Source organism: Rhinopithecus bieti, unplaced genomic scaffold (genome assembly GCF_001698545.2).
Source record: "Rhinopithecus bieti isolate Rb0 unplaced genomic scaffold, ASM169854v2 scaffold_5273, whole genome shotgun sequence".
Taxonomy (NCBI): Eukaryota; Metazoa; Chordata; class Mammalia; order Primates; family Cercopithecidae; genus Rhinopithecus; species Rhinopithecus bieti.
The window spans coordinates 3,276,289-3,303,243 of NW_016805057.1; the positions used below are offsets into that span (position 1 = coordinate 3,276,289).

At 40.4% G+C, this 26,955-nt stretch overlaps 1 protein-coding gene and 1 long non-coding RNA gene across 2 annotated transcripts in view; both read right to left on the reverse strand.

Moving 5' to 3' along the window:
• Positions 1–20,884, reverse strand: part of LOC108528981 (uncharacterized) — a 52,276-nt gene extending 31,392 nt beyond the window's left edge. The window contains exon 1 of the long non-coding RNA XR_001885365.1: positions 15,232–20,884. This is a non-coding gene — a long non-coding RNA (uncharacterized LOC108528981). The remainder of the gene's footprint in view (positions 1–15,231) is intronic.
• A 19-nt stretch (positions 20,885–20,903) lies between these two features.
• The window catches only part of DNAJC15 (DnaJ heat shock protein family (Hsp40) member C15), an 89,919-nt gene continuing 83,867 nt past the window's right edge, over positions 20,904–26,955 (reverse strand). The window contains exon 6 of the mRNA XM_017871020.1: positions 20,904–20,962. Within this exon, the coding sequence (XP_017726509.1) occupies positions 20,929–20,962 (34 nt within the window). The 3' untranslated portion in view covers positions 20,904–20,928. The remainder of the gene's footprint in view (positions 20,963–26,955) is intronic.

The window sequence follows — 26,955 nt, forward strand, 5'->3', positions numbered from 1 at the left end:
TTTTAAAAAATAAAAAATAAAATGGAGATCATAATAATGGCACCTCTCCTACTATGAAAAGGTTATACTGGGCTATAGTGTGGCTAAAGTATCAAAGAAGAGTGGGCTAAAGTATCAACAAGTAGATTATGAAAGGGTGAAGATAAAACGCAATGCTTTCACCATAAACTTTCTTATTCTTGGTTATTCTGTGTGTCTACCAGTAGACTAAATCAGTTGAACAGCCACAAAGATTTTGTTTCAAGACATTTGGTTTTTGAAAGTTTGTTTTGCAAGCATCGCAAAATGACTTCCTCAACCAGAAGTTTTTCCAGGCAGGACCCCATACACAGTATTTTCTCTGTAGGAAAAGGGGCTGTAAGAAGAGAGATGCATTTTTATCTCAGGCCAAGGGGAAGCGGATCCACTTCTCAGGCACTGTGGTAAGGACTTGGGGTGGTTGGGGTTGGAGTGGGGCATACTCCTCCTTATGACTTCCTGTGCTCAGACCACAGCCCTCAGAGGGGCTTAGAAGATTTAAGGGACATGAAGAGCCAGCCAAAGAGCCACAGACGAGGGAGAGGAGAGGGACAGAAATAGATGCACACAGAAAGATGACGACAGAGAAATACATACAGAGAGGGAGACAGACAGAGCCAGTGAGAGACAGAAATAGCCAGTTACCAAGAGAGACAGAAAGATTACAAAGATAGACACAGGAAGAGAGAGAGGGAAAGAGAGAACGAGATGGGGGAGACATCATAATCATAGCAAATACTTATATCACACTTATTATGCGAGAGGAAGTAGAAGAGATGATGAGATTTGGAGAAAAAGAGTCACAGGAGAGATGGAGGAAGAAAGTGTGAAAACAGCAAGATAAAGGGCAGAAGATGGGGGAGAGGAGGAAAAGGAGGACCAGATGAGAAGGGCAGCTCTCCTGAGTCTCTGTGTGTGTGTTTGGGAGAGAGAGACAGAGGCAGAGGGAGGAGAGTGAAGGCAGCTCTTCCTGTCCTCCCAGGGAGCTGACAGAGGCCCTCATTAGTAGCTGCAGGACTCGAACAGAAGGGAGGAGAAAAGGCAACAGAAAGAAAACTGAAGAGTGTCCCTGTTTGGTGTGGATTTGCTGCAAAGGGCAAACTCATTTGCAAGGATGACAGATCTCAAATTAAAAAAAAAAAAAATCCCTCCAAACCCCCATGGCTTAAACCAAGAAGCATGAAAAAGTATGAGAAGGTTGGCAGTGCCCTCTTGCTGGGAGCACACAGTGGGGACCTGGCCCAGTTGCCCTGTGGGTAGAAGGCTGGGCTGTCAGGATACAGAAATCACGCCCAGGCCCAGAGCTTTCCATCCCCACTCCAGGGGGGAGGGAAGCAACAGCCACAAAATGACAGGGACGCCGAGAGTCCCGCTCCGCTCTATTGTTATCACATGGATTTCTAGTGCAAAAATAACAACAATTGCTCCCTTGTACTTAGCATTTATTATATGCCAAAGGCAGCGCTGAATTTTTTCATGCATTATCTCATTTAGTCCTTACATAGCCAAATGAGGTAACAGCTCCCATTTCACAGAGGAGGACCATGTCTGTCAGAGCATATTCTTAACTACTCTGATATGGGTAACAACAATGTTGAAGGAATTTTAAAAGAAAAATATGTCCATATCTCCACATTTCTTTACACATGTAACCAATTTCTTTACATTTTTATAATAAACTCATATTCCATATTTTCATTTTTTCACATACATGTCATCACTCTCATTATCATCATTATTACTGTGTCGCCCCCCTTCCCTTGGACTGAAAGGAAGACACTCTTCATGGAAATGATGGTCATACTCACGTCCCTTGGGATCTGTGTTACATCCATGTGTACCCAGTGAACGTTTGCTGAGTGCTTTGATGTGTCAAGCACTGTGCCGGGTCCTGGAGTAAGTACAAAGCCCCTGCTCAGCCCAGTGTGAGAGACAGAGAATACAAAATCTCATTTGCATGACTCATTTATTTGTGGAAAGCACTTATTTGCATAACACACTCATTTGCATACCTGAGATGGCCTCTGCACCAGCCCAGGAGGCAGAGCCTGGTCCAGGTTCCAGGATGATGAGAATGATGGTGAGAACTTGACCCAAGGTTGTCTTTACCTTTGTTTCCCCCTGAAGCAGCCAACAACAAGCGGCAAAAGGGACTTAGACGAAGATGCAGCAGGGAAAACAGGGTTCCCGGAGCCTTGGCCCAGTGCTCTGTGGTCCTGGCAGCTGATGCGGATTTCAGACCACCAGGATGCAGGAGGGTGGAACTGCTGCCTCATTGCTTGGGAACTCCCAGCCTCGTCAGCCACCAGAGCGTTAGGTGTGACTCAAAAAGGCAGAAATCCTGCCACTCAGCCTGGAATGTTAAGGTTCTAGGCCATCACTGTGCAATGGAACCTTGTGCGATGCTGGACATGTTCTCCATGTGTCCTGTACATAATGGTAGTCTGTAGATTCATGTGACTGCCAAGCATCCATAAGTGGCTGATGTGCCTGCAGAAACAGATTTTTAATTCTATTTAATTTAAACTAATTTAATTTAATATTTTTATTGTTTAATTATATTTTAATTTTTGTGGGTGTGTAGTAGGTGTATGTATTTATGGGGTACATGAGCTGTTTTCATACAGGCCTGCAATGTGAAATAAGCACATCATGGAGAATGGGGTATCCATCCCCTCAAGCATTTATCCTTTGAGTTACAAAAAATCCAGTTACACTCCTAGAGTTATTTTTAAATAACAATTAAGTTATTATTGACTATAGTCAACCTGTTGTGCTATCAAATAGTAGGTCTTATTCATTCTTTCTACTTTTTTATACCCACCTCCCCGCCTCCAGCCCCCGACTACCCTTCCCAGCCTCTGGTAACCATCCTTTTAGTCTCTATGTCTATGTCCATGAGTTCAATTGTTTCGATTTTTAGATCCTACAAATAAGTGAGAACATGAGATGTTTGTCTTTCTGTGCCTATCTTATTTCACTTAACATAATGTCCTCCAGTTCCATCCGTGTTGTTGCAAATGACAGGATCTCATTCTTTTTTATGGCTGATTAGTACTCCATTATGTATTAATATATGTACCATATTTTCTTTCTTTCTTTTTTTTTTTTTTTTTGTTTCTGGAGACAAAATCTTGCTCTATTCCCCAGGCTGGAGTGCAGTGGCATGATCTGAGCTCACTGCAGTCTCTGCCTCCTGCACTCAAGCGATTCTCATGCCTCAGCCTCCTGACTGGCTGGGATTACAGGCACCTGCCACCACACCCAGCTAATTTTTGTACTTTTAGTAGAGATGAAGTTTCACCATGTTGGCCAGGCTGGTCTTGAACTCCTTACCTCAGGAGATTCACCTGCCTTGGCCTCCCAAAGTGCTGGGATTACAGGCGTGAGCCACCGTGCCTGGTCTATGTACCATATTTTCCTTATCCATTCATCTGTTGATGGATGCTTAGGTTGCTCCCAAATCTTAGCCATTGTAAACACTATTGCAACAAACATAGTAGTGCAGATATCTCTTCTACATACTGCTTTCCTTTCTTGTGGGTATATACCCAGCAGTGGGATTGCTGGATCCTATGGTAGCCCAAGTTTTATTGTTTTGAGGAACCTCCAAACTGTTCTCCATAGTACTAAATGCTCATTTAAAATCATATGTAAACAGTAACATGTGACTACTGGCTACCATATTGGACAGTATAAATCTAGACTGTGGATTCCGGGCTAGCCAGCTCTGGGACAGTATTTCTGCCCCTGAGTCTGTGCTGCAGGCAGGGCCCACAAGTTTTCTATCCATCTATCTATCACAGGAACTCTTTGAGCAGACCCAGCTTGTGTCCTTATGCATGTATGTATCCTTGGTTTCCACAGCAGTTTGACTTCCCTATGCCTTGCATGTAGGTGAGCGGGGGGCAGAGAAGAACAGCTGCTTGCATCAAGCAGGTTTTTTTCTTGCAACCAAGCCAACTCAGGCTGATTTAAGCAGGATATACACTCATTACAAGGACATCGAGAGGATCACATATTCAGCAGGAGGGCAGAAGAACTAAGTTCAGGCTCCTATGGCGTGGACAGTGGCTTGGGTCAAGTGAGGAGGTCACAGTCTCCATTGCTGATACTGCTAGCTCCAGTCACTGGATGACCCCATTTACTGTGCTGCTGCACGTGCTGCCCTAAAAAGATTATCCTTCTGGAGCCACTGCCAGCACCCTTGTCATGGTTATAACTTGGGGGCGATGTGTCTGTTTGGTGGTGACTGAGCCATCTGGCCACCTGCTAGCTGCAAAGGAGGCTAGAAAAGCAAGTAGCTGCCACTTTCAGCCTCTATAATGGGAGGCAAGATCTGCCTTAGCTCAGGGAATTCCACAAAGCCAAGGAGCGGGCTCAGATGCTCAGCGATGGTGAGAATGAATATTCATTCATGACTACTGCATAAACTCATTCAAATCTCCATTGAGGCAAGCGAGAACTGCATCCTGAATCCTCTAGATTCCGGAAAGCCTATTGTGAATGTAGGCAGGCTAACAGGAAACTAGAGCCAAGGCCCATTGTATTGGCCACCCTGTGGAACTGCCCTTCCCGAAGGGCATGGTGATGTGGTGCCATAGGTGGACAGAAAGGATGTTATATGACACAGCCCCGTGAAACATATGTCTATCCTAAGAACAATGTCCATGACATGTTGAGGACATTGTTCATGACCCTGCACAGGGTCCTTTTTATGAGAAACTATGAGTGAAGTTGCTCTTAGGCCTCAGAACTGGAAAAGCCATGCCTTGGCTGACCAACTGTGAACAGCATGAATCAAGGAACTGATAGGCACCAGCTTCGGGCTGGCTGCTGGAAAGCTGAGGGCCAAAGCCATGGCCCACCAAGAAGACCCCAGAGTAAATATTTTACACAAATTTTTTGTATTTCCTTTTGCCCTGATCTTGCCACCAACTTTCAAGTGAGTGATTTATTTTAAAGTTCAGTTATACGTTTGTAATCCACCTCAGCTCCTTTTTGGGGCAAGTCAAAAAAAAAAAAAAAAAAAAAAACCATAATAATATCAGCCCATAAGTATGCCAACAGGTCATTTCAACATGCCGGAGATGCAAATGGACCAGTGGGCTCTCTGCCTGGAGAGGTGGGGATGCGGAGGCTGTGGAAAACTGCGAGGGCACCCTTTGGAGGCTGAAGAGGTGAATGTTCATTCATGGAAAGGACAAGGCAAGGGAGACCCTTCCAAGCACCAAGGAGCAAAACCAATATTGACGTTTGGTTTTCAGCCCTTTTTTTCTAACATTCCCCGCTGCAGTCTGGAGGTGGGGTTTTAACACCCAGGTTCCTGGATGGTTTTCTCTGACTCATATTTGTTCCTTCCACATTTTTCCAATTGTAGTGGGGCTGGAGCAGAGTGGGAGAGGACTCTGGTGCTAAATTAAGAGGCTATTTTCTGGCCCCACTTCGATCCCATCTGCCCCATTTGGCTTCCATCCCCACGACAGGTGGGCCTGGCACAGCAGCTCAGGCCTTTCAGTTAATTGTGGGCGGCTCTGAAAAGGCCTGTTCACTCACTTAGGAAAGAAACACCCAAATAAATCCACCCCCTTTGGTGGATTTAGCAGCCAAAGTAGCTTTCTAGAGAGCAAATGGTGCCAGACCAATTTAATTTCCTTGTCTGATAGAATGAAAGAGCACACAGATAAGGAAACAAGCAATAGATGCAATCTCCCGGGCTGCACAACAGCTGCAATGCCGCCCGACGGATACCCTCATCAGGTGAGCAAAATGGCAGGGTCACAATGGGGTAGAAACAGAGGAGTCAAGCAGCACTTGATGGGCCAAATGCCTGAGGCCCTGGAGCCCTGGGTGGAACCTAGGCTCTGGGGCCAAGGATTGATGTGCAGTGTTTCAAAGATCCTCCTGAGACTGAAGGGTTCCTTTATTTTACAGTTTGGTGACCTTCCTGATGAGCTTCAAGCAAGGTGCAGAGGATCTCTCATGGGAGGGGGTGGTGTGGCTGCAGGACCCCTTGGTGGTGGGAAGCTTTACTGGGCTATGGAGCCACGGCTGTCCTGAGAAGGGGCTCCTCTTCCCTGGGCCTGGCACCTTTTGTGTGAAACAGCATTTTATGTTTTAAAGAGCCTGGTCTCAGGTGTCTTGGGTGTCAGGCAGATACTGAGATTGGGGTGCCATCTTTGATTCTTCTTATTAGCTGGGTGTGCTCAGACGCGTCACTCACCCTTTCCAGACTTCAGTTTCTTTGTCTGTGCAATGGGAATAATTCTGTGTACCTTGTTGTACACCGAGCATTAGAGGTTGAAATGAGTGTAAAATGCACAGTGCCTGGTACTCAGTAGGCACCAATAAATGTCTTTCCTTTTTCCTCCTACACTCATGCTTCCCAGTGCACCCCAAATGGTTCATGCCCAATGAAACACCACTGGTTACATCAGCCCAGATATAACATTGTCATAAGGGGTCTATGTAATAAAATGAAAATCCCTCAGGGGCCCAGAGTCCCAGGACAGGAGCTGTGTAATGAGACATAATCAAATAAAAAGTAAAGCACACAGGAGCATAATCACAAATGAATACAGCCAGTTGGACTTTGCATTAGGGCACTCCAGAGAAACAGAATCAATGGGAGGTGCAGATAGAAGGGGAAATCCATTTTAAGAGATTTGCTCAGGAGGTTATAGAGGCTGCTGGCAAGTTGAAAATCTGCCAGGTGGGTCACCAGGCTGGAGACCCAGGGAAGAAGTCATGCTGCAGCTGAAGTCGGAAAGCTGTCTGCTAGCAGTATGCATTCTCGCTTGGAGGAGGTCAGTATTTGTTCTATGAAAGTCTTTGACTGACTGGATAAGGCCCGCCCACATTATGGCAGGCAATCTGCTTTACTTAAAGTCCTCCCATTAGAATGTGAATCTCATCCAAAAACATCCCACAGAAACATCCAGAATAATGTTTGACCAAACACCTGGGCACTACAGCACCCAGCCAATTTGACAAATTAACTATCTGCTCAGGGGAACCTCCTTTCAGTCCCCACCTCTTGCCCCACTGGGTTAGGGGATACCCTTCTCTGCTCCTAGGGCCCATAGTTTTCTTAGGGCCAAGGCTCATGGCCTACATGACTAGCAAAGGGCCAGGCACATAGTAAGTCCTTAATGAATGCTTATTGAATGTACAAGAACTAAGAGAGTGTAAGTGCTTCATGATTTCACAGATAGCCTTTCTGTCATCTTCTTGAACTAGGAGGATGCAGGAGTCCTTAGCCTGTCTCCCAACATCTGGACGTAGCTCCACCCAGGAATATAAATGGCAGCGTGGAGACTACTCGCCAGCTTTCCCACTTAATGGCTGTGTGATTCAAGACAGCATACTTCACCACTGGGGCAAAGAGCAGCCACTCAACACACAACAGCTCTCATTCCATAAAACCAGGATTAGCCAGAGAAATGCCTGCCGGGAAAGTTGACCAGACAGTGGATATTCTGACATACCCCCAGGAAAGTCTAGAGAATCTTTGGCCCAGACTTAGGACAAAGCAAGACATGACAAGTTGGGGAGGACAATCAGGGCACTGTTATTTGAGTCTCTATAAAGTGTTGGACACATTTGATTCCATCACTAAATCATCACAACAACTTTCCAGGCAGGGAGGGCTTGTAAAAGTGTTTTGTGCCATGAGTCTATGGACCTCTCGTCAAATAATGTTTTCAACTGCATATAAAAAAATTATAAAGGAAACCAATTAATTTAAAATGCAGCTTTTATAAAATTAAAAAAACATGTGTGATATCATGGTGTAAGTGCCTCATTACTAATGCATTAAATATCTAGCAGCAAGTCTAAAAGCAACTGTAATTTTGAACTGGATGAATACAAATGATATTTGAAGTTATCTGTAACAACTGTAATGTAATACAGAAATATGTGTGGTTTGTTCCGGTGACAAAGTCACAGGCTGCTAACAAATGTTGCTGACATTCATCATCAAAGACAATGCCAAATTTTAGTTAGAAATTTGTGAAAAACAAAAGTGATTTTTTTTTCCAATCCAAACCCGAAGACCCCCCTCTATTTCATTCACAATTTCCTTGGATGTCCATTATTAAGGTAAATCGTTCTATCCCCAATTTACAAATCAGGAAACAAGAGTTCAGAGAAGTTAAGCAACCTTTCAAAGATCACACAGTAAGTGAAAGAGCCAGGGCTCAAACTCAGAAGTGCTGTTTGCCGCCTAAAGTTTGCTCTGTTTTCACTCTACACAGCAGTGCTTCTCAATCATGCTCACTTGTGAATTTGTTAACATGCATATTCCTAGGCTCCACCACTCGAGGTTCTGACTCCGCAGGCCTGCGGCAGGGTCTGAGATTCTGTACCTCTGACCAGCTCTCTGATGATGCTGCGCTGCTGACCCTGGGACCACACTGAACTTTCCAGTAACGATTCGGGGAAACTCTGTTCAAAGCAATGAGTCACCCAGTCCTTGACTTCTGAGCGGGTGAAAAAGACGATCACTTTGGACAGTTGCACTGACAGTCAGAGAGCCTTCGCAGTCAGATGTGCTGGTGCAGACTTGTTCTCACCACCCCACTTGACTGTCTGCTTCCCCCTTTCCTTACCATCGCTTTTTTTTTTTTTTTTTTTTTTTTTTTTTTTTTTTTGTATTTTAGTAGAGACGGGGTTTCACCATGTTAGCCAGGATGGTCTCGATCTTCTGACCTCGTGATCCGCCCGTCTCGGCCTCCCAAAGTGCTGGGATTACAGGCTTGAGCCACCGCGCCCGGCCACCATCGCTCTTTAAGCTGCCTGCTTTGATCCTAATCCTTCTCCAGGCTGCCCTTTTGTTCTGTTTCACTTGGATAAAAGTGCTGTGGCAGAAGAAAAGCCCTCAGAGTGATTTGCCCTCAGTTAGGCCCTGGGGATGGCCTTGCCTGCAGCTCTTGGAGTGAGCTGAGAGGTCCCTTCCACGCTGTCCCAGGCCCTGACCCCTGCTGCCTCCCTGAGCTGTGTTCCCGCAGAGCCCTTGCAGACAGGTGAGGCTCTGTACCTGGGCCTCACTCAGCCTGCATCTAGTCCAGGGATGCTCAACGTTGGCTGGATATGGAGAAGTACTGTTGCCTGGCTCCCACCCCAGAAAGTCTGATGGTCTGGGGTGTTGCCTGGGCATTAGAACTTGTAAAAGCTACACAGGGGATTGTAAGAAACAGGCAAAGCAGAGGATCACTGGTTTAGTGAAAGGAATTGAATTGTGCACACATTTACAGAGCGCCAGCCATGTGTCAGGTACTATGTTCAGTGTGTGACACGCATCACTTTATTTCATTCTCACAGCAATCCTGTGAAGTAGGTGATATACTTCCATTTTACAGTAAATCGTCGAAAGCCGCACAACAAGTAAGTATATGACCTGGAATTTAAATCCACATTAGCCTTTCTCCAAAGTCTGAGTTCATGAAATCTGCTATTTCCCTGTGAAGATGACATAAAAATGGCAACATTCTCTCTTACACCTAGGCCCTGCTTCTTCCTTTTAAATCAGTGTTAATTCTTTTTGCTGTGATCAAGTGTTTAAAAAACGTCACGGATCTGGAATCCATCAGGCTGTACCTTAAGGAGGCTTGAAGATCTGCAAGGTCTTTTCCAGTTCCAGCTTTGGCTTCCAAAGTCTATTTGTCACAAAAGTGCCTCCTGTTCATTTCACTGGATGCCTCCTCTGGCGTCCTAAATGCAACATGACAAGTGACAAATGTTCTGAAAGGAAGGGAGGTCCTTGGACTACAATCATGTTGGAATGAATGACTACCCCAAGCAGACTAAATAAATTACCCAGCATTCACTTTAAGCCAGGAGAGAAGTTTTCCGGAACTTAGGCTAAGAGTCTTAAGCTCCCTAAGAGTCTTAAGGCAGCAGGATAAGGAGGAAGAGGAGATTGGGGGGTAGAAGACATGGGAGCAGATCCAATCCTACCCCTTCCTGACCATGTGGTTCTATGAAAAGTACTTATGCTCTTGAACCCCTTCTTTGTGAAATAAATCTTGATATTTAATGCATTAATAATAAGCCACATACATTACTATATCACAAATGTTTTCAATTTTATAAAAGTGTTGTTTTAAAGTAATTGGTTTCCTGTGAAATTTTTTTTTTGTTATGCATTTGAAAACATTATTTGAAAACAGACTCATAGCTAACTGGGTGTTGTAAGGACGAAAGAAATAATATAAAGAATGTTTGACACAAATATCAGGCACTCAGTAATGAACAGCTATTAATATTATCATACCTTGCTTTGCCATAAACCTGGCCAAAGGACTGTTTTTTTTTTTCTCTAAATGCTCTTGGATAAAGTTTTCAGCTGTTAAACATGTATTCTTATTTAGCCACAAGTATTAATAGTCAGTTATTTATTTTAATAAAAATATTCAAACTGCATTACAGTGTCGTTGTAAAATACTTTGGTTCAATTTCCAATCTAGAGATGAGCATATTTGTCTACAGGCATTTCCTATAAGATCAATTCCTAAGGCTTTATGTGAATATATACTAGAATAGACCCCAGAAAAAAAGAATATAGTTGAGGTTAAGATGTTGGAAATACTGGTAGTTATCCATTCTTTTAAAAATTCACTTGGAATATTTGTACAGTACTTGAAATAAAATAAAAGCAGTGGAGTCAAAAGATAGGCACTGAAAATGAGCAGTTTTGAAAAGCTATCATGTACAGGCACTAAGCAGGTATGTCTGTATCTATGAAATCATTAAACTCTGAAGTATGTATTATTAAACCCATTTTATGGGTCAGGAAACCAAAAGAGAGGTTACAAAACTTCCACTAGATGACTGTGCTAACAGAGTGGGTCGGGGATTCAAACTTAGGTCAGTGTGACTTGGAAATGTGTGCTTCTTCTACAGGTCCTATGGCCATCAGTGAGCACCTAATGCAAGTGGCTCAGCAAAGGCTGTCCTGCCTAGAGTCACACAGCTCTAGATTCATAGTCATTGAAGTCATAGTCACATAGTCATTCATAGTCATATAGATTCTAGGAGACTAGAATCCATGTCTTTGTTCCTCAAAGTTACAGGAACTCAGATATATTCTGTCTTTGAGGAAAAAAAAAAATTGCCTCCATCAGATATATTTTTTAAAAGAAATTTACAAAGTTCTCAAGTAAATCTTTATTGGATAATTTAGGTTAGACCACATATTATCAGCAAATGCCTTGATGGTAACCTAGAGATGGGTTGCCATACCCCCTCCCCTCCCTTCTCAAAGCACTTTGGATTAGTACAGTTTTCCAAGAGGCATCAGCATAAATATTAGATCATGAAAAGAAACACTAGGCACGATCCTCCTTTGAAAGTGGATCAAATTGGCAACACATGTAGGTGTGTTTGCTTAATGGAGTCGAGGGAGAACAAGACCAAAGATGACTTCATGTCAAGTGAAAGACATCTTCATATAGAGCTGAACATATGCAGCTCCCATTAGAGCAATGCAAGTCACTTGCAGATGTTACCTGGCAGCTTTGCACCTGGCTCTGTGAAAAATACTAATTGGCTTCAAGTTATAGTCAGACACCTGATTGGCTGGGATGTTAAAAAAAAAAAATTAAATCCATCAGTGTGGGAGGCTTGTAGCATGGAGCCTATACCAGGCATTCTATGCACAGAGTCTGTGCTTGGCATTGGTGAACTCCTACACTGAGCTCCAGATAGAAAACTTAAAATGATGCAGTATTACCCAACGTGGATTTAAACAAACAGAAGATTTTCCAGCTACCTGCAAAATGGAGTAAAGATTCACGCCTGGAACTGAAAATAAAAAATACCAACTCAAATTTGGTGCTCTTAGGCCGAGGATGAGCCACTTCCTCCATGTACAAAAGAAAATGGTTCAACACTCTAGTGACTACTCTGTGCAAATGCAAAATGCTTCTTGGATGAAAAAAATCAATGTTACTGTGCCTTGCAAAAACATTAATAATGCCTTGAACAAACACTTCTCTTCGAGGAGTCCAGAACATGCCGTGCATTTCTTCTTGTTACTCCCTATGCCCTGTCTCTCTCTGTAGGCAGGTAGGTGGGTGATATTTCAGAAGGGGAAAACAAGGTGAGGCAACTTGGGGGAAGCTGCCTCAGTTCTGTCACGGACCCAGAGCTCCTTGACTGCCCAGCAGGAACCACCCCCCGGCGCCCTGATGTTGTGGGTGTCTAGCAGATGGATGCAAGTGTAACTGCTGCAAAAGCGAAGGAAGGCCAAAAGTAGGAAAGGACAAAGGAGGAGGGAGAAAGAAAAGCTTTCACTGCCATTGTGGATTTGTAACTCCCAGACAGCAAAGACCAACAGTTCTCAGGCTAAGCAGCCTCAAGAACAAGAAATGGTTGCTGATGGGGGTTGGAAGGGAGACACAAAACCTAGAGGAGAGCAGAGTCAACTGCCATGCATTTCATCACGCGATCCAGAAAGTCGGAACCCTTGTCAGTAACCCGAACACCAAAAATCTCTAACCCTCTTTTGGTTGATCAATTTGGCCCCTAAAACCAATTTACACTACGGCAATTCCCACTGCTGCTAGTGAACGAGGCACTGAGCAATTACTGCCTGGCCTATTGCTGACCCCACTAACTAGGTGTTCATGGCTCCAGATATTTCTGGTCAGTTTACATGGGTGACACATTTGTCAGCCAGATTGTTCTTCTTTCTCCAGGAGTAACTGCTGGCCAGGCTTTGAGGGAAAACACTGTACTCCCTTGATATTATTAGATACAAGAGACCCTCATACCTTCTGACACCCAGAGACTTTACTCAGAGCCCTAAGGGAAGAAGCTGCATGGAGCTGAGGGTATTACTGAGCCACACACCAGATCTGAGGGACTTCCCTTTTGGCATTCTTGCTCTATTAAAAATTCAGTCCATGTAATCCCAGCTACTCGGGAGGCTGAGGCAGGAGAATCGCTTGAACCCAGGAAGTGGTGGTTGCGGTGAGCCAAGATTGTGCCATTGCACTCCAGCCTGAGCAACAAGAGCGAAACTCCATCTTAAAAAAAAAGAAAAAAAAGTTCAGTCCAAAAAAGAGATGGTGACACATTACAATCATCTACTTGTCTCTGCATTTCTACCTAGAGCATTTGTAGGGAATAGCTGCTTCACAAATATTTTGAGTAAAAAACGTAAACTAATAATTTCATCAGTTGTATCTGTTTTCAGGTTTCCCACACACCATACATATTCTTGCATGGTTTCAGATCATGGTAATATGTATTCAATTATGTCTATACAGAAAATTGTTGTTCCATACATAAATCCCATCAACAGAGTCAAATAGAACATGCTCGCTGTGGGATTCTGTGTATTGTTCTTAATTCACCAGACTGCTGTGAAGAACACATTCATCTCCTGACAAAACAAATCCAAGCTCCTTTATGTTATGTAAGCCCAACACTACCAGTCCTCCTCCTTCTACAGATTTGAAAACAGATCACTTGATGGTGCCCATGACATCGTAAGACCTCTAGGCCAGTTAAGCAACTGCAACACACACTCGGCCCACAGAATGTCTAACTGGCCTCAGTAGATATTAAGATGTGACCACTCCATGGGGCAGGATGTGTTTGTATGTGTGTGTGCCTGCCTGCATGCACACACACACAAGAGCCAGGGAAAGACAATGGAAGAGCCAGAGAGGGGAAACAGAGGGCACATCTGTCTGTACTCTCCTCCTGTTGGAAGACGAAAACAGTGGCCTTATTCTTCATGCTAAGTATAGGTTCCCAGGCATTTGTGCAGTCATATTCAATAATATATTCTGGGGCCGACAGTTCAGATGTGTCAGCATTTCTATTACCATTGCCTATGTTTGGAGTTCTTTATGCAGTCAAAAGTGCTAAGGCCAAAAATTGATATGAAGATAACAGAGGCAAGATATAAGTAAATAAACCAAGGAACTAGGTACTTTTCTTTGGTATTTGCATTACAAGATAAATATAAAAATCAATTTAAAGGTATTGTTAGGCTGATTTCTGTTTTTTCCCTTCTTTATTTTGGTATGAGAGGTAAAAATCCAAGTTTCAATAATGGCTTCTGAGAAAATTCACATGTCTATGATTTGGGTTTCTAATAGCTGCTTTTAAAAGTGAACCAATCGATACTGTGTCCTGAGGGACAACTGGGCTGAGCATCTCATGAGGAAGTAAAGGGAAGTGTAGAAAAAATGAAAGACTAACATTGACTTCTAATAAATAAAAGAGTTCACAACGTAGATGAAGTTACATAACACACGAGGTGTTCTTCAAGAGTTAGACAACAGAAAAATTGAGTGTAAATTCAATTTTGGCAGGTTAGGTTTTATTTTAACTGCCTTATTGTTTATCCTTTACAATTTTAAAGCAAAACAAACACAACAGCATTTTATTTAATTGTAGTGTATACATATTGGCTTTAAAAAAATATCTGCTTACAAGAAAGAAAGGAAAGCCCATACAAGAATGTAGTATGTAAGCGAGTACAAAATGGGATACAGTATAAGGCAAACTGATTACCTAAGTCCCAAGAAGTCAAGAAACAGTGTAACTCAGATCCAAGCAGGGTTAACCAGGAAAGGCTCCACTTCTGTGTGTACCTGCTGCTTTCTTCGGCACTGCACTACACAACATTCTGGGGCAGCCTGAGAGATGCAGACTATACAAATATAGTCTCACATCTCACCACCAAAGCACAAACATTCCAGAGGCATGGAAGCCAAAGTGTAAACACTTCTGCAGTCAACCCTTAACTATTCACATTTACAGAAGGAAAGAGTGAAGACACCGCTAATCCAATAGATAAATGGAAAGATCACTGAGGTAGCTTTGGAATACACTCTTTTGAATATAGGTGTGTCCGTGTTCAAGGAACTCACAAGTCTGTTATGAGTATGGCATAAGGAGTCATAAGGAGTTAGAAACTTTCTCCAGGAGTTAGAAACCTTTTCACTATTTATTACAGCTACCAGAAATAGAGAATTAACTGGACAATCTCAAAGATACATTCTTAGACTGGTAACCAAAGTTCCACTGATTCCACCAGACAACTGTAAAACTACATAGACAGAATTTTGGAATTTGGCAAATAAGTATGGCATGAACAAATAACCCTGTTCAAAACTGAAAATAAACAGCAGAAAACAATTTTTTAAAATTCTACAAAAGTACTGAAATTCCCTTTCAATTGCTGCAAGTTACCTCATTTCAGTTGCCTTGTTTTCATTGCCTCTCTGCTCCTTTCAATAAATTCGGTCTTCTTGTTTTCATCTTTAATACATTGAGCTATCTCTTCATTTCTCATGCAAGGTCTTGCTGCTTCACTTTCATGAGCTGTCTTCGGAAACTTGCTCTGGATGTTCTCCTTGAAAGCTCTTGTCCATGAACATTTCAGATAAAATCTCATCAACGCTTCCTCCATCATCACTCTGAGTCAGAGAAACTCACTCTGCTAAACTTTACAACAGAATTTTTGCTACGTGCACTTGGATAGACGTCATCAGCTTCCAGGGAAGAATTAAAGAGATTAGGTACTCCTTGCTCATGATGCACAATGACACTGGATCCTTTTGTAAACCTCATTTCACATTTATAACTCCAGGCCACGTGCATCAAAGAATGAGCCAAAAGTCATACAAGTCCCTTCATTCTGACTCCCACATTTTTAGAACGAGTGCAATATAATATAAAGAGGATGTGTTTCAGAGTCTGAATTTGGATCTTAGTCCCATCACTTACTGGCTATGTAACCTTGGAAAAGATCCTAAACTCCTCTGAGCCTGTTTGTTAACCTGTAAAATGGGGATACATAATAGTACCTCTTAGGCTAGCTATGAAAATCAAGGTAACATAGGCAAAATGTTTGGCACAGGTACTAAACAAATGCTAGCTAATATTATTGCTTTTCTTAAAATGAACTTATTCTAATTATTGGCCTTTAGCATTATAGTTTAGATGTCCATATTGAACTATCTCTATGTGATTTTTATCCTGTCATAATTGAAGTTTGCCACTGTTGATTCCCCCCTGCTAAGTTGGGATACTAATTTGAAATTTATGGCCAACATCTAAGTGATCATATTCTACTCATGTGAAATTAAGCTCCCCCTTAATGCTGAAGATTGAATATCTATTTCTCTACATCTATGTAATATAGTCTGCTCAGACTTAAAATTTTGACCAGTGCTGCTAGACACTGTTCAATCGAACAGAGAGGGAAAGGGTTATTATGGCAGGAAGAGAAATGAACATTACTTAATGAACTTGCATTTCAGTTGAGCAGGGTTTTTAATACAAAAGAAAGAGCTTTTTATAAATTCTTTTGCTCAGCAACAATAAAAAGAGGAAAAGAGCACTCAGCTGGGAACAATAGCTACTCAGCTCATAAAAAATCATGAGAAGGAACATTTTCTTTGTCCGCCATGCCCAGCCATTTCGCTGGTGGGCAATGATCCAGATCACTTAGGTTCCACCTACAAAAATGAGTCCAGAGAACCTTCTCAACTTTTTCAGCTAATAAATTATGCTAGCAAAATCCTAATCTCTTAATGTGTGCACTGTCACCATAACTAAAATGTTGACTCATAATTCATGGAATGTTTTTGACAAGCAGAAGATCCTGATCTAGCCATTAATAGGATTTGCTCTTGAGGCTGCTTTTCCAGTAGAAGGGAGGGACTATGCTGACACATTTACTCATTCCCATCAAATCCTCCTTGCAGCCAGGAGCCTGTATCTGGTTGATGACTGTTGGGCAAGGTGCAGGGTGCCAGAGGACAGCATGGTTCCACTGTGTGAAATAAGCTGGTGTACTTGGATATTTCACTTTTCACTGCAGTCTCTGTAGCTCATCTTAAGTTGGTGGAGTCAGAGAAACTTCATATTCTTGACATAAAGAGCCTGGCTGATTCATCTTCTCTCACAAATGATATTAAACCGTTTTAAGCTAATTATCAAGTGTGTTGAATTACCTTATCAATAAAAAGCTCTTTTCTGTGTTCAAGGTTCCCAATGTCTAAAATATATTTCACAAGAAGTAAAGTGCTTTGAAGACTAAACAATGTATCCCAAGCCCAACATTTTTTCCTTACTAAACTTCTCTCCACTTTTGACTTTATGCTGAAGATTGGCACCATCAACTAAAATCTAAATAGCATTCTATGTTCCCCTTTAATTAACTGTCCATGACTTACACTTTCTCTGCAATCTGAATTGTTTTATTTTTAAAAGGCCTTCCTAGTCCCTCAGATTGCATCTAAGATATAAGAATACACACAAACTGCAATATCAACAGAACTTAATTAAGCAGAATATGCAATGACAGCAAATATGCAAGCACAATCTTTACTGAAGACAGGTAACCAAACAAGCTTTTTACAGATAATAAGGAGTTTGGGGGGAGGGGTGTGTAGCGGTGAAAATTCAGTTTTATAAGTATACTGCCATTGAGAGAATTACACCTGAGTATTATTACTTATTCACTTATTTATTGTACTTATTCACTGCAACTGTACTTATTCACTGCAACAGTAAACAAGACAGATAGGATCCCTGTTCTCAGAGAGCTCATAATTCATGATATTACTTTTGCTGGATGCACCAGAAAGAGAGGGATACATTTTAGCTTGGCCTTCAACTATGTAGGTATAGTTGTGGAGATCTGGGGATTAGGATGACATCCTTAGGTACAAGGATAACAGCAGAAAAATAGTAGTTGTATTTATTACCTGAAACTTTCTGAGCTTATACTCCAAGTAGCTGTAGTTCAATTATATATGCCTGATTTTGTTTTTAAGTAATGCCTTCACGGACTCAAGGGGAAGAAAAAATCCCAACCCTGTCCTGCTGCATATTAAAGATGACCACTGATTCTTTCAGTCCTTTCTATCCTCTCCCTTTGAATGGAGGCAGGCTCTGTAATTCTTAGACCAACTGAATATGGCACAAGTGACGCCCTGACAGTTTCCAGACCCAGGGCAATCTGGCAGCTTCCATTTTTTGTCTCTTGGACCACTCTGTTATAAGACAGCTGCTATGGTGACGATGCTCTAGTAGCCCTGTGGAGAAGCCTGTGTAAATAGGAACCTAAGCAGAGAGAAACCGAGGCTCTCAGCCAACAACCAGGCCCAACTTTGCTGGCCGGATAACTGGTGCCTCCAGCCTGTTAATGCTGCAAGCAATGCAGACGAGCTGTCCCCACCATGTGCTACCCAAATTGCAGATTCAAGGGTGAAATAAATGATTACTGGGACATACCTGAAACTTTACCCTGAATCCAAGGTATTTTTAAAGATAAAACTAACTAAATGAGGCAGTGAAGAAAGTAAAAATCATATTTTTTGAGCATTTACGTGACTAAATGCTTATACATCCTTATTCTCTACAATAACCGTATTTGATAGGATTATTTTCTCTATTTTATAGATACAGGTTATTGACTAGAAAATTGAGTAACTGCCCAAGGTCACATAACAGGAAGATAGTATTCAAAAGCAGACCTGACTCCAAGGCACCTGCAAAGAAAACGGGAATTAAGGAAATTCTAAGCTAATGCTGGGGTGACTCAAATTCTCATGAATAAAGTATGGATTAGGAAAATATGACACCAATTAAAAGGTGCAACTGAGGGTGCCCCAATATTCCTTAGCAGAACTTTCCAAATTAGTGGTAACATGTTTTGATGCATAGTATTCAGAAAACAGCAACATTTTCTTAGTATGTAAAACTTTATGATGCCTGCTAAATGCAAGTGCTCCAGAGTAAAGAGGTTACAAAGATGAATGGCAATATTCTTGCTCTGAAGGTTCTTGCATTTTAGTATGAGAAATAAGGTATGTTACACCAAGAGTTGCTTCGCAAGGTACCAAGCTATAGCCCCTATAGGTATGTATCATGTGAAGAATAAAGTACTATGGGAATTTACTCATTCACTCAACAAATATTTATTGGCTGCCAATGTAACAGTAAACAAGACAGATATGATGCTGCTCTCAGACAGCTGATAATTCATGATATTACTTTTGCTGGATGCACCAGAAAAAGAGGGATACATTTTAGCTTGGCCTTCAACTATGCCTAGCCTTTGGGCAGGTGGGGATCTGGGGATTGGGATGGCATTCTTAGGTACAAGGATAACAGGAGAAAAATGAAAAACACTAAAGCATGAGAAAATTAGTAGGACATGTACAGGGACTTTAAAGTAAGAACCATATTTTATCCACTTTAAGGTTCCATCAATTTAATTCAGGATCATTATTTTATAAACCAAAAGAAAAAATAGTAATTAAAGTTTTACAGAAATGGTTCTCAACTGGGGGCGATTATTGTCCTCTAAAGGGCATTTGGCAATATCTGGAACCATTTTTGTTGTCACAACTGATAAGACTAGTCTTTAGTAGATAACAGGTCAGGGATTATTGCTAATCATCTAAAACGCACGAGACCTCCCACAAAAAAAGAATTATTTGGCCTAACATATCAATAATGCCAAGGTTGAGAACTCCTAAACTACAGAATGTTACAAGTTGAAAGATGCATCTAGGATATTTAAAAAGGATTTTAAGATACAGAAAATGCAGTAGTTCAGTTTACCTGAAATGAACCCAAGATTTGTAAAGGATTACTGGGAAACAATGCTGGCACTCTGTATCTGAATCTGTTCTTTCACCTTTGGAATAGTAAAGTGATAATGATCAGGGACTATGTTTTAAGAAATTAATTTAATGCAGTGTAAGTCACAGAGCTGGCCTTTGATGACCACTCTGTCCAAACTTTGCTTTCTAGAAACCCTGCACTCTAATCACTCCAATTGATATATCTATTTCTGCTAATTCTCATCTCAGAATAACACTCATCTCAGAAGAAATAACACTGACTCACCTCACCAATCATATGGTAACTCTGATTATTTTTCTTTTTTAAAGCCCAGCTCTATGCCACTTATTCCTCCTCTCATGCAGTGTTTAACATATTATTTTCTTCCTTTGAACTTTTAAAATATATCACCTGTATCTAACAGCATTCACTATGTGTGTGATTTATCCTTCCTCTACATGTAAGTTCCTTTGGGTCATGATCCATGATTGCTTCATACTTGCAACTCTCAGGGGACCCACGATAGTGCCTTGCACATCAAAGGGGTCAATAAATATTTGTAGACTGAGTAATGAATAAATACACAGTACTGGGAGAATATAATTAAATACAAATTCCTCAGACTTCTCTCAACCTTTCCTCACAGGGCTCATTTTGTAAACGTGAATCATTTTAGTAGCTCTCCAAGTCCTCATGCTTTAGCTATAGGGTCTCAGAGGGAGCGGGGTTCTTAAACCTTACTTTACAAAATACCATTTAATAAATTCCATTACATTTCAGATCATATCTCCAAGGGGTATCAGCCAGTACTTGCTCTCAAGACATTTAAAACATCTTATATAGGCAGAGTCCCAAACTCCCTGAAAAAAAGAGACAATCAGGGTACAAATATAAGCAATAAGAAAACTTCTACTCATTGTTCACAAATCCCAATTGCATTCTTGATAATCATACTTTTTGCACACGTGTGTGTGTGAGGGGGGATTTAGAACATAACAAAAATCTTAAAAATGTATGAATGTAACAAAGAAAATAAGAAAAAAGGTCAGTTATAGAATTTTAAGGAGATCCTTTAAAAGATAATAAAAAGCAAGACTATTATTATTTTATTGTTATACAGCTTAATGGTGGAAGATAAGATTGTGGTCAATCCATACAGAAAATTAAGAAGACCATGTTTTAGAATATTTTGCAGGTTTTTTTTTTTTTTTTTTTTTTTTTTTTTTGAAGTCCCCCTTTTTTTTCTTCAGCGTGTCCTTAACATCAAATCAAACCGTTTGTGCCAGATTCTAGCAGTCTTTTGCTTCATTTATTTTGGCTTGCTACGTAAGGAGATCCAACCTGAGACAACAAAGAAAAATGAAATTAAAATATACTTCATCATTGATACTAAAAATACTCTTCTCTGATATTGTCTCACACATTAATCCTGACAAATTATTTTATAGCTAACCCTGAATCAAAACAGTATAAATTAAACTTGATTAGTGAAGTCCTACAACTATCCAACAATTAAAAAAAACTGCTGAGAAAAATGATGAAAGAAAGTTATGTCGGAATAACTTGAAAAATACTCATACTTCATGGGTCCAGACATTCACCTTTCCCAGTATTGACCAGAAGATTTTCTAAAATTAAGTGGTGGTTAGGTAAATAAAATAACAGTCTTTTCCATGACTGTTTTTTTTTTTTTTTAAAGACACATTATCTGTGAAAAGGGGTATCTTTTTGAAAGAACATAAATCCATTCAAGGGGTCTTTTTAAAGTATTAATCAAGTCTTATGACACAAAAATAAAATGCACGTTTAAAAGGCAACTATGTACTACCCAGTGCTAAAACCTACTTACTTAATAGAGATAAATGATTTAATATTAATAAATGAGAGATAAAATAAGGTCAAAAGAAATTTTGTTCTCTGAAATGATTCTGTTAGAATATTGACAGAGTGTAGTTTTGGATTTACAGTGCCCAAAATAAAACCGAGTCAGTTTCTTTTTAGAGTTCTTTGCAATTAATTCTTTCTAATGTAAACAGCAAGTGGAAAATTGAGGTGAATTTCAAATGCAGAATCGTTGTAAATCACAAACAGAACCTATCTGACATACAAAAATACTAGCCCCAAACTGTCACATGAAAGCTAAACATCATACGCCTTCTAATTTCTAGTCCTGAATACTGTCATTGTTTAATGCTCAGACTAACAATCATATTACAGCTCACCAGTCTCTTTGTGTTTTTTGTTTTGTATTCTCCCCTTAAGTGCAAACCATCTATAGCTGCTGAAAACATCATAAGGTCTCAGTAGCTTACAACAAACCAAAAAGCATCTAGCTAGTATTGGTGTACATTGTCCTGACTTTTTTCCGGCCTTTTATTGATATCATACCACCCAACTTATGAACGGAAACGAAAGCAAAGAAAATACATCAACAAACATGGCGTTGTGGCAGAAAGGGTAATGCTGGAGAAAGCTATATTTAGCTCTTTGCCCTTGAGGATATTACTGACATTTTCATATCAAGATCTGAATTGCTATAAACACTTCTGGAATATATCACAGTATGTCCTTGAATGTCACAGTATGTCCTTGAATGTGCTATAAGAGTTACAAAGAAAGCTGATAAAAGTTTAAAGCACTTGGTTATGAAATCTGTTGATTTCATGATTATCTTTGAAGACGATCTAGCAATCAGGAATTAGGTAATGTCAATGTGGTAAGCTGTTTAAATTCTTAGAGTTATCAGGGTGATGTCCTCAATGTCTTGAATATCCTCAGCAAATATTAAAATATTAATTAAACAAACATAACATTTGATTGATATGCATTCTGGATATTTAAATCATAGGCTGTAATATGCTCACTCAGCAGTTTGAAAAAAATCAAAGGCATAGATGATAGAAAGTCTTATACATTTTGGACTGGTTCTTGTGACTCTCATTCTACCTCTAAATAGTTGGAAAAGTTCTTCAGTCCAAAACTACAATTCCTATAGTCTCTTCAAGCAGTGTTTGATTCACATTAGGTTCCATTAATTAGCGCCATTCTTGTAAGACTTGGAAGGCTGAAATGAGGGAAAGCCTTTCTTGCTGAACCTCTTTATCATTATCACTACCAGTAAGCAAGAGTGTGGTTATAGTGGTGGCAGCAACTGTGCTTCTCCCACAGTTCTAGTGGCAGCCTTGTGAGGCGGCAGCTTCCCTGACACAGTAGCTCTGTAACTGTTTAGGAATGATTCTTGTAGGTCAAGTGTAGAACCTGCTCCTTCAGATCTTCGAACAACGTGTAACCTGTGCTAAATGTTCTCCTGGTTAAAATACCTAGTTGCTGGCAGTGAATCCTGACTCATAACACAGGATAGGATGCATACCCTAAATTTAACGTAAACAAAATACTCTTGGCTGTACACAGTGGCTCACGCCTGTAATCGCAATACTTTGGGAGGCTGAAGTGACAGGATTGCTTGAGCCCAGGAGTCTGAGACCAGCCTGGGCAACATAATAAGATTCTGTCTCTACAAAAAATTAAAAAATTAGTTGGGTGTCGTGGTGCACACCTGTAGCCTGAGGCTGCAGTGAGCCTTGATCGCACCACTGCACTCCAGCCTGGGCGACAGAGTGAGGCCCTATCTCCAAAAAAAAAAAAAGAAAAGAAAAGAAAATAACACTCTTCAACCCCTCTCAGTTTTCTGGGGGAATTCAGTGAGTTGCATTTAATTAGAACACTCACCTTCACCCTTGGTATTTCTGTACCTTTGTACTTCTACCACTAAATATTGCCAGAGGTCTTCTGCTTCTGGCTACTGTGAACCATCATGTTTAAGACCAACTCTCCTACTGACACCCAACTAGAAGAGCTAAATAAAATATAAACACATCAGTATAAAAGCACTGGAGGGCTACCAAGTCAGTCAGGTCTTGAGGGCCAACATCCTGGAGATAAGGGAAATGTATTATGATGAGTCCAACATTCTGCACTGCTTTTTTCCTTCAAAGAAGCCAGACACATAAGAGTATATAATACTATACCATATATATGAAACATGTCTAAGGCCGAGCACAGTGGCTCAGACCTGTAACCCCGGCACTTTGGGAGGCCGAGGCGGGCGGATCACGAGGTCAGGAGATCGAGAGCATCCTGGCTAACACATCTCTACTAAAAATACAAAAATATAAAAAATTTTAGGGAAACCCTGTCTCTACTAAAAATAAAAAAAATTCACCGGGTGTGGTGGCGGGCACCTATAGGCCCAGCTGCTCAGGAGGCTGAGGCAGGAGAATGGCATGAACCCGCGAGGCACTGGTTGATGTTGCAGTGAGCCGAGATCGTGCCACTGCACTCCAGCCTTGATGACAGCAAGACTCTGTCTCAAAAAAAATAAAATAAAATAAAACAAAATAAAAGATATGTCTAATCTATAGTCTATGGCAGAAAAAAGAATGGTGACTGCCCAGGCTGTGGACTGCCCAGGCTGTGGGAAGGATTGGCAATGGGAAGGGGCAAAAAGGAACCTTTGGAGCTTATGGAGATGGTGTATGTCTTGACTGTTAGTGGTTACATGCACATATATATTTGCCAGAACTCATCAAATTATGCATTTAAATGGGTGCATTTTATTCTATATAAATTATATCTCAATAAAGTTGATTAATAAAATCCAGCAGACTATATATTAAGAGACTATACTTTTAAGAAATAGAAAAACATATACACTATCAAAAATAAAGCTGACATTGTTATACTAATTATAAGATAAAGTACATTTTAAGGTAAAATGCAAAACTAAAACGGGCAATTTCACAGTGTTACAAGGGTCAGTCTACTGGTAAGAGAAGGCAATTGTAAATTTGAATATACCTAATAAGATAGCCCTCAAAATACACAAAGAAAAAAAGAAGAAAACCAAAAGGAAAAAACACACAAATCCACAATCTTAGTGAGTGATCCCTCTTCTCAACAATGCATAAAACAAGTAGACAAAATGAAAGAGTAAGAACACTGAAGTTGAATAACATCAACAAACTTGATTTAACTGACACACATAAAACATTCCGCCCTACAAGTGTAGAATGTATCTTCTTTTAAACTGCACATGGAACATTTACTGTAACTGACCATGTGCTAGGGTATAAAGTAAGTCTCAACAAACTTCAAAGATTAAAATAACAATAAATGGTGCTATGTAAAGTGTCTTCCATGGATGAATGTTGATTTACAACTGCTATTAGACCATAGGTTTGGAAATTGAGATTAAGTGTTCAGAAAATATAGCTGTTTGAAATAATAGTGTACCCCTGTAAAACCTGGATCTTATATAGATACTTTTTTCCTCAATTTTCTCATTTCATTTTCATTATTTTACAAAAGCTGTCAGTCCACCAGAGATTGAGAGAGAAAAAAAAAGTCCTCCAACAGAGTTTGAGAAACACTGAGACAGAGTCTGTTAGCTGACCACAGGAGAACTAAACTAGAAATCAGTAACAAACACATCTAGGCGATCCCAGCGTTTGAATATTAGTCAATACACTCCTAAATAACTCACGCATCAAGGAAGGCAGCACAACAGAAATTAGCATTGGAGAGAGAATCAACACAGTGAAAGATCAGTTTTCTAAAAAAGTAATCAACTTCATGTCAGAGCATGTAAAAATGTAAAAGATAAATTCCAAGAAAAAGAAAACCTTTCAAAACTAATATAAGAAGAAATGGAAAATCAAAAGAATATTTAAGAAGCTAAACATGTAATTAAAATCTTCCCCAAAATAATAATCCTGGCCATGATTTTGTTGAATTTTCCGAAAATAGAAGAGAAAACACTTTCAACTCTCTTCATGAGGTTAGCATATCTTTGATAACAAGCCCTAATGAAAATGTCACAGGGAAATCATAGATCCAGATCTCTCACGAGCACAGGTGCAAAACAAACAAAATATTCACTTATCAAATCAGACTAGATATGATGACCAAGTTAGGTTTATATCAGGAATGCAAGACTGGCTTACATATCCAAAAATTAATTGATGTAATTTACCACATTAACAGAATAAAAAATAAATATATATATATATGTATTAATTTATTTTTTTGACACAGAGTTTCTCTCTTGTTGCCCAGGCTGCAGTGCAACGGCTAGATTTTGGCTCACTGCAGCCTCTGCCTCCCGGGTTCAAGGGATTCTCCTGCCTCAGCCTTCCAAGTAGCTGGGATTATAGGCATGCACCACCATGCCCGGCTAATTTTGTATTTTTGGTAGAGATGAGGTTTCTCCATGTTGGTCAGGCTGGTCTTGAACCCCCAATCTCAGGTGATCTGCCCGCCCTGGCCTCCCAAAGTGCTGGGATTATAGGCATGAGTCACCGTGCCCAGCCAAAATAAATATATGATCATGCCAATAGGTTCAGAAAATTCAACACACATTCATAATAAAAGCTTTCAGTCAAGCTTCTGCACAGCAAAAGAAATAATCAGCAGAATAAACAGACAACCCACAAAGAGTAGGAGAAAATCTTCACAAACTGTGTATCTGACAAAGGGTTAATATCCAGAATCTACAAGAAACTCAAACCAATCAGCAAGAAAAAAATAAATAATCCCATCAAAAAGTGTGCTAAGGACACAAAAAGACAATTCTCAAAAAAAGATACACAAATGGCCAACACACATATAAAAAAAAGCTCAATATCACTATTTATCAGGGAAATGCAAATCAAAACCACAATGCCATACCATCTGACTCCTCCAAGAATGGCCATAATTAAAAAATCAAAAAATTATAAATGTTGGCATGGATGTGGTGAAAAGGGAACACTGTTACACTGTTGGTGGGAGTATAAACTAGTAAAACCACTATGAAAAATTGCACACACATGCTTATAGCAGCACAATTCACAATTGTAAAAATATGGAACCAGCCTAAATGCCCATCAACCAACATGAGGATAAAGAAAATATGGTACATATATGTAATGGAATACTATTCAGCCATAAAAAGAAATAAAATAATGGCATTTGCAGCAAACTGGATGGAATTGGAGACCATCATTCTATGCGAAGTAACTCCGGAATGGAAAACCAATCCGTGTATATTCTCACTATAAGTGGAAGCTAAGCTATGAGGACACAAGGGCATAAGAATGATATAATGGACTTTGGAGACTTGGGGGGAAGAGAGAAAAAGGAGATGAGGGATGAAAGACTACACATTGGGTACAGTGTACCCTGCTTGGGTGATGAGCACACCAAAATCTCAGAAATCACCATAAAAAAGCTTTTCCATGCAACCAAACACCACTTGTTCCCCCAAAACTATTGAAATAAAAATAAATAATAAAT